Source organism: Mesoplodon bidens (assembly GCF_964165515.1).
Source record: "Mesoplodon bidens genome assembly, chromosome: 18".
NCBI classification, from domain to species: domain Eukaryota; kingdom Metazoa; phylum Chordata; class Mammalia; order Artiodactyla; family Ziphiidae; genus Mesoplodon; species Mesoplodon bidens.
Window position 1 is genome coordinate 45,324,234 of NC_138175.1, and position 11,294 is coordinate 45,335,527.

Below are 11,294 nucleotides of genomic sequence, written 5' to 3' on the forward strand. Positions count from 1 at the left end.
GAGAGCAAGGATGCAATCAGTGGCAGAGCTGGGTCCAGTTCGAAGTCGAATCTCGTCCTCACACTGTTACCTCCCCCAGGCACCCTCCTGCGTCTCCAGCTTCAGGCCTCTGCCCAACAGGCTCCTTCCGGCACAGCTGGAGCAAGAAATCCCCTGTCAGCACATGCCAAGCACATTCCTCGGTGCCTCCCCAGCCCCCATGACCCCAAGGGCCTGGCTTGGGCCAGGGATAAAGGAGGAGCAGTTCAGACCCAGGAGGTCCCAGCTCAGCATGGGGAGCTGAGAGCTGGACCCAGGGTGGGGGTAAGACTCTTCGGCTCTTCCTACCCTGGTACCTGACCTTCAAGTCCCTTCCTTCTTTGAGTAGACGTCCCCCTCTCGGTGACGTTAGGGGTCTCTGCTGAGGAGTGTGCAACAGTGTGTGAGAGGGAGTGGGAGAGTGCCGATATCTGTGTGCACACATATGTGTGAAGTGCTTGTGAGTGTGTGAGCATGCGTGTGAGCCTGGGGAAAGTGAGAGTGAGCTGTGATCTGTGGAAGTTTGTGCAGTGTGTGTGTAAATGTCTAAGGTGTTAAGTGTGCCTGGCAATCTGAGTGGGTAGGAGTGACAGGTAGGGTCCGAGGCCACAAGCACTGAGCCCAGTGCGGGAACAGTTTGGCAAGGGCCTTGTGAGTTCTAGTTCACGTAGCTTCCCTCTAGCTCTTTCTGTCTCTTCTTGCCTTCTGGGTGTGTCTGTCTCTCTCCCTCCCTCAATCCATCTCGATTTATTTTCCTATCTTTCTCCATCGCTTTGAGACTCTCCCTCTCTGACTCAGTGTCTTTCTCCCCCTCTCTCTCTCCATTAGGTGGTTACATGTCAGCCAGCCTTTAACTCTGTCACTGTCTGTGCCTGTATGTTTCTCTGTTTCTCACTTTCTGTCTCTGTTCTCATCTCTATCTCTCCCCCACCCCATACTCTGTCTCTCACACACACCAGGAGCTCAATAAATATTTGTTCTCAGTCAGCCTTTGACTGTGTGTCTTTCTTTCATTTGTTTCTTCATCTCTGAGTCCTCCTGATTGTCACATCCTTGGATTTTATAACCATATGCTGGTTGGCCTGCCCTCCCCACTCCAGTGTGCACATACACACCCACATGGGATAAGCTTCTTCTGCCCGCTTATCTCCTGCAGGAATTGGAACTGCTCGTTTTCTCTCTCTCTCCCCAGTATGACCCCCATCTGGTCCTCATCCAGAAACAAGATGAGGCATCTGGCCTGAGTCCCCACACCTCCATCCTTGATGCTCCCTCTAATCTTTCTTCTTCCCTCCCATTCCTGGCTCCTTGCCCTCCTCCCACATTCCCTCTCCCAACGCCCCCACGCCTCCTGGGGAATGGGCTGGATGCAGAGCTCGAGGTTCTCTCACAGCACCGTGACCAGATGGTGTCCCTCGGGGCCAGGGCATAGAGCTGTCCATTGCTGGGACCTTTAATTAGCACAAACCTTCCACCCTCCACCTTGGATGTTTTCCTTCTCTGGATGCTCCTGGGACCTCAGGCTCTCCATCTTTCCATGCCTGTGGCCCCAGAGAGCCAGGAAGGGGAAGCGATGTCAGGTGTCTGGAAAAACAGCCTTACTACCTGACTTCCATCCCAAGACTCAGGAGTCCTGGACCCAAGCTCATCCTGTTTCAAAATCCAGGGGCTGGATCCCCAAAACAAAAGCCAAGAGTTCTAGAAGTCTGGGCCCCCAGGATCTACCCTCTCAGACTCAGGAGTCCAGGCCTGTTCTTCCCAAGGACCTGGGAGTTCAGGCCTCCAATCCTTCCCCCCCCACACACCATGCACACACAGGACTTAGGGCAGATGTTCACTGTCTGCTGATTTTCAAATCCTCCTGGGCCTGAGTGGGGGTGGGAGAGAGATTGTTGGTTAAATCCACTGACTCTAAGATTTAAGGCCATATTTTCTGACCCAAGGTCATCCTTTCCCAACTGCACTCTGCTGCCGGCAGGGGACCTAGGTGAGTCCCCAACTCCTCAGAAACTTGGAGTTCAGGCCAGTAGCTTCTCAGTCCTCAGAGGTCTGAACCCCTAGTCATAGAATCCTGGGGATTCATGCCCCTGCTATTTAGGGACACAAGAATCTGAGCTCAGGAACAACGGAGTGTGGAGCCCCAGTCCCTACAGGCTCAAGAATGTCAGACCCAGGGTCCCAGGCCCCCAGTCCCCGCTCTGTCGGCTCCGGGTCCCTCCCACCTGCCCGGCCAGCTGCGCAGCGCACCGCGGGCCGGCAGCGTGGGAACGCCCCAGCTGGGCGGCATGTAGCCGTCAGGACAAGCTGCGTGGTTCCCAGACTCCCCGCCTGACTCAGCCCAGACACCGCCGCCTCCCAGCCGTCGCCCGGCAACCACGGCGGAGTGGGGCGAGGGGGTGGTCCCGGACCGCAGGGTCCTGGGAAAGGAGGGGCTGGGGGCCTGGATTTCTGGATCTTAGGACGTGCTATGGTTTGCAGCGGTAGCAAATCAGGCAGAGGGATATTTTGAGAAGGGGTTTTGAGGTGGGGAGAGCTGAACCCCCCCTTCTCGGGGGTTCCCAGCTGCCCCCCAGGCAAACACGGTGCCCTCTTCCTGACCCACCAGGCCCAGAGGAGCCCCGGGCCCCGCTTCTCCGGGTCGCGGAAACTAGCGAGTCCCCAGGGGTTCCCATTTATAGCTCCGTTTCCACTCAGTGCGGTCCCTCCAGGACCCAGGCTGAGCAAGTTTCTTCCACTCCCTCCCCTCCCTCCTCCTCACTCCCAGCCATCCCCCAACCCCGGCAGGGTGCAGGTGTCCAACCCAGCCGGTACCCCCTCCTTCAACCCAGGTGTTCCAGCTCCCAGACTGAAAGGGCGCTGGGGTGTCCTCCCGCTGGGGGGACCCGGCCCTGCGTGCCCCCATTCATCCGCGTCTGGGCCGCGGGAGTTTCTCAGCGGGAAGAGGGCGGGTCTCCCAGAAGGCGGGCCGGGGCGGGGCGAGGGGGATCAGGCCCTCCAGGGTCTCTCCGAGACCGAGCGCGCGGAACTGGCCTGCGTTTCAGAGTCGCGGAGCCTGCGGCGGAGACAGGGGGTGCTTCTAGCCTGGAGCGAAGAGTTGGGGGCGAAGGGGACTCCAGGCTAAAGTGGTGGGAGGTGTGCTGCCGAGGAAGGAGCTGGCAGGGAAGCCAGTGCACCAGCAAGTCTGCTGGATCTTGGGGGACACACACTCAGGATGCTGGTCCCCGCACTCCTTGTCCTCTTCTTCTGCCTCAGAGGGCGTGCAGGTACCGCGAGGGGCAGGGGCAGTTAAATACAAGAGAGGGTTGTTTGCCAGTTGTCGCTTTACTGTGGTAAGTGCAGCTGAGGGTTCAGACTCGTAGATCTGAGGGAGGAGAACTCTGGGACCCTGGGCTTCCGGATCTGAGGGCAGAGGGGACTGGGGACTGAACTCCCTCCTGAGTGAGGGAACTCTTGAATGTGCTAAGCTCTGCTCTGGTCCTCCGCCCCATTCTCCTAGGCCTGTCACCCCACTTCCTGCAACAGCCAGAAGACCTGGTAGTACTGCTCGGGGACGAGGCCCGTCTGCCCTGTGCCCTGGGCGCATACTGGGGGCTGGTTCAGTGGACTAAGGATGGGCTGGCTCTAGGGGGCGAAAGAGACCTGCCAGGTGAGGCTGTTCTATCTATTCAGGGAGGGGCTGACTCCAGGGTGAGGGTGTTGGGCTTGGGCTATAACTGAAGTTTCTATTTTGACGTTTTCAAGTCTGGAAAATGAATGAGCTCAAGGAAACATTTGGGAGTTCAGAATTTTCAGCTTCTTCTTCGGAGGTGACCCATAGGGTTTGGGAGTTTTAATTTTTATTGTAAAATATTGCATAAGTGCAGAAAGGCTCATAAAGCATAGATGGAAGATTTGCCAATAATTCTAAAATAGACAGCCATGTAACGACTACCCAGGTCCATTGCCAGCTCCCCAGAAGCCCTCCTTATTCCCTTCCCCTGTCATAGCCCACTCCCTCCTCACCCAGGAGGTAGTATCTAATCTGACTTTTATGGCAATTGTTTTCTTGCTTTTTTTTTTTTTCCTGAATTCGTCACACACACACACACCCCCCACCGCACCCCAAGTTTGCAGCGACTCTGGATTGGGAGAGGATTAATGTCTCTCTGGCCCAGCACCCACTTTTGGTAGTGTCTTTCTGGTGTGGGATGTCTGGGGATGGAGGCCTGGGGCCAAGAACTCAGAACCATGGTGTGACTGCCTTTTCCCTGACTCCAGGGTGGTCCCGGTACTGGATATCAGGGAATGCAGCCAGCGGCCAGCACGACCTCCACATTAGGCCCGTAGAGCTAGAGGATCAAGCATCCTACGAATGTCAAGCTACACAAGCAGGCCTCCGCTCTCGACGAGCCCAACTGCACGTGCTGGGTGAGGACCCAGCCCACTTGTCCCTGGGGAGCCCTGGGGACCGCCAGTGCTAGCTGGGAATATGAGAGTCTGGGGAGAATGGAGGAGTGGTCAGTCAGAGCTGGGAAGATCAGGGTCTCTGGGCCCAGGATCCAGCTCTGACCCCAGATCCACCCTACAGTCCCTCCAGAACCCCCCCAGGTGCTGGGTGGCCCCTCTGTGTCTCTGGTTGCTGGGGTTCCTGCGAATGTGACCTGTCGGAGCCGTGGGGATGCCCGCCCCGCCCCTGAGCTGCTGTGGTTCCGAGATGGGGTCCGGATAGATGGGGCCACCTTCCGCCAGGTCAGGTCCATGTCTCTGTGCCAGCCCTTGCTCATTCAGGGAAATTTGGGGGTCCACTCAGACCACAGGCTCATCCACAGGAGGCATGGGAGGGCAGGGATTCAAGACTTGGGATCCTTGGTACATACTTAAGTATAAGGGCTCTAGGGCTAGACTACCTAGGTTCAAATCCTGGCTCAGCCACTCATTAGTTGATCTTAACCTCTCCGTCCCTCAGTTTACTTATCTGTACAATGGAGTTAATAGTAGTATGCACCTCTAGGATAGTTGTGAGGATTAAATAAAGTAATATTTATAAATGTCTAGAAGAGCGCCCGACATAAAGTAAGTACTACCTAAGGGTAGATGAAATCATCATTATTATTCATAACCTACAGACCCTGTTGAAGGAAGGAACCACTGGGTCAGTGGAGAGCATCTTATCTTTGACCCCTTCCAGCCACGATGATGGAGCCATCTTGGTTTGCCGGGCTCGGAGCCAGGCCCTGCCTGCGGGGAAGGACACAACTATCACACTGAGCCTGCAGTGTGAGTGCAGTTGGACACTGGGCCTTGAGCCTAAGGTCCTTGGTGAAAGAGGGAGCTGGGGCCTCGACTTCAGGGTATGAGAAAGGAGAGGGCTGTGGACTTCGGGTCCCTGGGGGAATTGGGTACTGGAAGCCTAGACTCCTAGCTGAAAGGGAAGAGGGGACTGGGGACTCAGACTCCTGGGGTGGAGGACCTGAGAATTGGACTACTAGGTCATCAACGGAGGTGTTGCATGTCCTTGCCCACCGCTGACCATTGACTCACCTCTACAGACCCCCCAGTGGTGACTCTGTCTGCAGAACCACAGACAGTGAAGGAGGGAGAGAAGGTCACTTTCCTATGCCAGGCCACAGCCCAACCTCCTGTCACTGGCTATAGGTGAGGACACAGATCATTTCTCCCCAGCCGGGAGAACAGGCTTGGGGAGGGCTGGGGCTAGGACGTGAGTAGGTGTGCTTCGGGAGCAAGGACAACACAGCCCACCACCTTTGCAGGTGGGCAAAGGGGGGCTTCCCTGTGCTTGGGGCCCGCGGACCAATGTTGGAGGTAGTGGCGGACGCTTCACTCCTGACTGCGCCGGTGTCCTGCGAGGTCAGCAACGCAGTGGGTAGCGCCAACCGCAGCACAGCGCTGGATGTGCGATGTGAGCAGGGGCGGGGCCGTGGGTGTGGCCAAAGTGGGGCGAGAGAAAGGGGACTGGGGCTTCGGTGAGGCGCGGCTCTGACTGCGGGAGGTGGTGGGGCCGAAGTAGGATTTAGGCGGGATTTGGCTGTGCTGGATCAGTACCAAAGTGGAGTAGGGGCGGGGCGAGAGCGGGGCCGGGGCTTGTGAGCCGGACGTACGAGCTGAGTTGTGAACTGGGGGCTTAAACCCAATGGCCCTTGGGAGTGTCGTTTCTGAGTGGCTGATCCCAAGTCAAAAGTTGCATCCCTCCCTGGTCATGTGACCCCTCCTCTGTCTCCTCCAGTTGGGCCGATTCTGCAGGCAAAGCCGAAACCCTTATCCGTGGACGTAGGGGAAGACGCCTCCTTCAGCTGTGTCTGGCGCGGGAATCCGCTTCCACGGGTAACCTGGACCCGCCGCGGGGACGCGCAGGTGAGGCCAGACCTGGGGCTTGTAGCCATGGCTGGCAGTAGATGGGGCTTTCTCCCATGGTCGTGTCCCTGACGCCCCTTCCCTATCCCAGGTGCTGGCCTCCGGGCCCACGCTACGTCTTCTCGCGGTGGGGCTGGAGGATGCAGGCGACTACGTTTGCAGAGCTGGGCCGGGGCTCTCGGGCCTGCGGGGAGGCGCTGCGGAAGCTAGGTTGACTGTGAACGGTGAGAAAGCGGTGCTTCCTAGTGGACCTGGCATGTCCTGGGATAAGAAGTGGGCAGAGGGGGCGAGGGCTAATGGGAGTGGGCGTGGCCTTGAGAAGGGGAGCTTAACTGACGGCTGGGGCCCTTGGATTGAAGCGGGACCTAGGGAAGGCAAGCCTCAGAGGGGTTCGAAGTTTGTTGAGAGGCATGGCCTAGTTGGTTGGAGTTAGTTGGGAGTGCCCAGGCCTGGCCTTGCCTGCTTGAGAACAGGCCGGGGAAGGGGGTGGGGGGCGAGACCTCTCCTCTGATTGGTCTACAATCTCCAAACCAGCTCCCCCAGTGGTGACCGCCCTGCACTCTGCGCCCGCCTTCCTGAGGGGCCCCGCCCGCCTCCAGTGTCTAGTCTTAGCCTCCCCCGCCCCAGAAGCCGTGGTAAGGAAAGTCTCCACTCTCATGACCCTTCCAGCGGTGATCCCAGACCGCCTAGCCGGACTCCCAAAACTGCTGTGATTATCTGTGACTTTCCCGACCCCTTGACCTCCTCTTCCCGCCCTCCTTCGTCTCCTCAGTGACCTTCCTCTTTTGTGCCCCCAGGTCTGGTCTTGGGATGAGGGCTTCCTGACGGCGGGGTCGAGGGGTCGGTTCCTGGTGGAGACATTCCCAGCCCCAGAGGGCCGCGGGGGACAGGGTCCAGGCCTGATCTCTGTGCTGCACATTTCGGGGACCCAGGAGTCCGACTTTAGCCGGGGCTTCAACTGCACTGCCCGGAACCGGTTGGGCGAAGGAGGCACCCAGGTCAGCCTGGGACGTAGAGGTGAGACCCTGGGCCCGAAGACCCCAAATCTGAATATTTCAAGCCCCCAAAATGCCACAACCCCCAAACAGAGGACCCTCAAGTGCAGAGATCCCCAAACCTTGGGAGCCTCAAAACTATGAGTCTGTTGAATCCTGAGATCCCCAAACAATAATTTCCCTCAAATACGGAATCCTAAACTGAGAGACCCCTCACACTTAGGGGCTCCAAAGAAGGCAACCTCCAAATACAGGCAAAGTAAAAATACCCTCAAAGTCTAAGACTCCCTGAAGCCAGGGAGTTTAAACTTGTGAAACCTCAAGTTTATGAGTCCTTAAACCCAGGGACCCCAAGCTAGGGGACTGCAAAACTTGGAATCCCCAAACTTGGTGACCTTTGAACCCAGAGATTCCCTACAAAAGCCCCAAGCCCTGTTCCCCAGTTCCTGCTCAGCATCCCCAGGAACCCCCTCTTCTTCCCACAGACTTGCTGCCCGCTGTGCGGATTGTGGCTGGAGTGGCCGCTGTGGCCATGACTCTCCTTATGGTCATCACTGGGGTTGCCCTCTGCTGCTGGCGCCACGGCAAGGGTCAGTACCTGAGCCCCACCGCAGGCCCATACACAGGCCCTGCCCACTGACTGGCCTGGCCTTGGGACCTGGTCCCAGTCCCGTCTCTCTAAACCCTCACTGGCCTTGGCTTACATTCAGGACCTGATTCCCTGCTCAAGCTCTAACTCCATCTCCTCAGGGTCACACACCCCTTACTCTCCTAGGCCAGGGTTCTCTCCCAGTCTCCCGACCTGATTTGCCCCAGTCTTCTCTCTTCCTGCTCGCTGGTCTCCACAGACCGTGACCCAGCCCCATCATTTACCTCTGCCCCCACCCCCAATGTCCCTGGCCTCAGCCTCTTTCTCCAAGCAAAAGAATCTGGTGCAAATCCCAGGGAGCAGCAACGGCTCCAGTTCGAGGGGTCCCGAGGAGGAGACAGGAGGCAGCAAGGACCAGGTAGGACGCCAGGGTCCCCAGACCTGATGGTACCTCAAGACCCAAATAGTAACCCAGTCCCAGTTGTGATCCCAGTCGCAACTGGGCACCCCAAATTCAAAAAGAGCCATAGTCCCAACAGTGATCCCCAGATCCAAATATCCCCCAAATCCAAATACACCCCTGACCCAATTATTCCCTAGACCCAATATGTCCCTAAGGCTCCTTGTTGTCCTGAGTCCAGACCCCAGTTCTCAGGTGTCCTTGGTCCCTCCTGCCTGGCCTCAGATGTTCAACTGAGGGTCTCTGGGGTCTGGCACTGGGGCCAGAGGCTCCTCTACACTCCTTTTCACTAAGCACCCTACCCCAGGGCCCCATCATGCACACAGACCACAGTGACCTGGCTCTGGATGAGGAGGGAGCTCTGGAGACCAAGGTGAGTGTTGGGAAAAGAGGGGCTCCCTTCACTGTATCTCCAACTCTCTCTCCACTTCTTTCTTTTGATTTTTGATTTTTTTATTTTTGGCTGTGTTGGGTCTTCGTTGTTGCGCGCGGGGCTTCCTCTAGTTGTGGCGAGTAGGGGCTACTCTTCCTCGCGGTGTGTGGGCTTCTCATTGCAGTGACTTCTCTTGCTGCAGAGCATGGCCTCTAGGTGTGCTGGCTTCAGTAGTTGTGGCATGCGGGCTCAGTAGTTGTGGCTCTAGAGCACAGGCTCAGTAGTTGTGGCACATGGGCTTAGTTGCTCCGTGGTATGTGGGATCTTCCCAGACCAGGGCTCGAACCCGTGTCCGCTGCATTGGCAGGTGGATTCTTAACCACTGTGCCACCAAAGAAGTCCCTCTCTCCACTTCTGTTCCCTCCTTTTTCATTCTGTTGCCCCCAGAGATGCACCTAACCCCCTCCACCCACTTCTTGCTGCCTCCTGGGCTGTCTCACCCACCTCCAGTCTCAGTTTGTTTATCTGCTGACTATGCCCACATATCTGCCCCAGCCTTGGCCTCCATCTTGAGCCCCAGATCAAGGTTCAGTCTGCTTGTGCTTTCCCCATCACAGTCATGTTTCAGGCCTCCTAGATGCCTCTCCCTGGTTGCTTCACCCAGGCCCCTTCTACCTACCAGGTTCCACACTGGCCTCACATTTCCCCAAACTTGTACATCCTTTAGGGTCCCACCTCTTTTAGGCCCCACTGACCCCAGTCCCCAATCCAGAGCCTTTCTCTCTCTTCTCTGTACCTACCACATGCTATTCTCTTGGCCCTAAACACTCCTACCTTTCTTCACATACCTACCTAATTCTCTCCATCATTCCTCTGGTCTCAACTCAAACATTTCTGGTTCCAGAAAGCTAATGCTTCCCTCCTCGTAGCCCTGATCCTTCTGTCTGTGTTTCACCTGTCATAGCCATGACCACTGTGAGCTAGGCTTCCCCATCACAGTCTGAAGATTACCCCATCGCTGTCCCAGTCACTCCCTGAACTTCCTCCATCACAACCCTGACCTTCCTGGCTCTATCTAGTGATTCATCATTTCTCCTTTGGCCTGGATCTCCATGAGGACAGGGCTAGGTCTATCCTAGTGAGAGATGTCTAGGCATGCAGCGCAGGGCACGACTCAGAATCAAAACCTCAGGGCTGTTGAGCAAATGGATGAATGAATGTCTTGATCGCCATTTCTCTCTCTTGTTCCCTCTGCGTCTCCTTCTTCACTGCCACCCCTCAGCAGGCCTATATCCTTCCGTCTCTTTCTCTGCCCATCTCCTGTCCCTTCATCTCTTGTCACTGTGTTTTTCTGTGTCACTTTGTTCTTCTACCAGTCTATATGTCTCTGGGTCTCTGACTGCTCCTGTTTCTATCTTCTCGTCTCCCCCTAGGTCTGGCTCTATCTCAGTGTGTCTCTCCATCAGTGACCTTCACCCCGCTGTACCCTTACATACCTTACCAAGTCCCATTTTGTCCCCTCAGGACCCAACCAATGGTTACTACAAGGTCCGAGGAGTCAGTGTGAGCCTGAGCCTTGGAGAAGCCCCTGGAGGAGGTCTCTTCCTACCACCCTCCTCCCCTCTTGGACCTCCAGGGACCCCTACTTTCTATGATTTCAAAACACATCTGGGCATTGTTCCCCCCTGCAGATTATATAGAGCCCAGGCAGGTTATCTCACCACACCCCATCCTCGAGCTTTTACCAGCTACATCAAACCTACATCCTTTGGACCCCCAGATCTGGCCCCCAGCACTCCCCCCTTCCCATATGCTGCCTTCCCCACACCCAGCCACCCACGTCTCCAGACTCATGTGTGACATCTCTCCAACTGAAGAGTCCTGGGATCTTCAACTTGCCATAATGGATTGTCCTGATTTCTGAGGAACCAGAACAAGTTGGCGACCTTACTCTTCCAAAATTGAACATTGAGGGGAGGGAAAGATCATTACAATTGTCTGGGTCATTGATATACAGTCAGCTCAGCCAAAGGGGATGCCCCAAGTGGGAGCAAGAAGGCCACTGCGCCTACCTCTTCCCCTGTGTAAAAGAGATTCAAGATGGCACATGGACCCTTTGCAGAGGGATGGGGGGACAGGGGGTGATGGGAGTTAGGGGCAGAGAAGGAAGTTGTTTCCAAACATTGAAAGAAGATATTTCAAGATGACCACCTGCATTGAGAAGAAAGGCAACATAAGGCAGATTAAGATGGAGGACCTGTCCTGGCTCTCCCCAAGGGGCACTTTGCTTCGCCCATGGAATTGCAGCCAAAATGGCCATTCACTCCCTGGGAATCCAAGATGGTCACTATCTTGATTTTTTCTACCTTCCTTAAAGGCCCTGGAAGAACTGGACCCAAGGAGTAAGGATAGGGTGAGAGCTGTTGTGGGGTTGGGGGGGTGAGGGGGTGGTGTTGGAATCCGAGAATGAGAATATTTATGTTTAATAAAAAAAGTTGTGAAGTGACT

General features: G+C 56.2%; 1 protein-coding gene across 1 annotated transcript; it reads left to right on the forward strand.

The window, feature by feature from the left end:
* Positions 1 to 3,229: 3,229 nt before the first annotated feature.
* On the forward strand, positions 3,230 to 10,885 carry KIRREL2 (kirre like nephrin family adhesion molecule 2; the record flags this gene model as incomplete). Its single annotated transcript, XM_081216558.1, has 15 exons — positions 3,230 to 3,281; positions 3,515 to 3,664; positions 4,276 to 4,425; positions 4,586 to 4,746; positions 5,124 to 5,274; positions 5,547 to 5,652; positions 5,769 to 5,917; positions 6,242 to 6,369; positions 6,461 to 6,593; positions 6,904 to 7,004; positions 7,167 to 7,386; positions 7,850 to 7,954; positions 8,271 to 8,371; positions 8,721 to 8,786; positions 10,311 to 10,885. The coding sequence occupies 15 exons, from the start codon at positions 3,230 to 3,232 to the stop codon at positions 10,644 to 10,646; spliced, it is 2,109 nt and encodes a 702-aa protein (XP_081072684.1). The 3' UTR covers positions 10,647 to 10,885.
* Between the last annotated feature and the right edge of the window lie 409 nt (positions 10,886 to 11,294).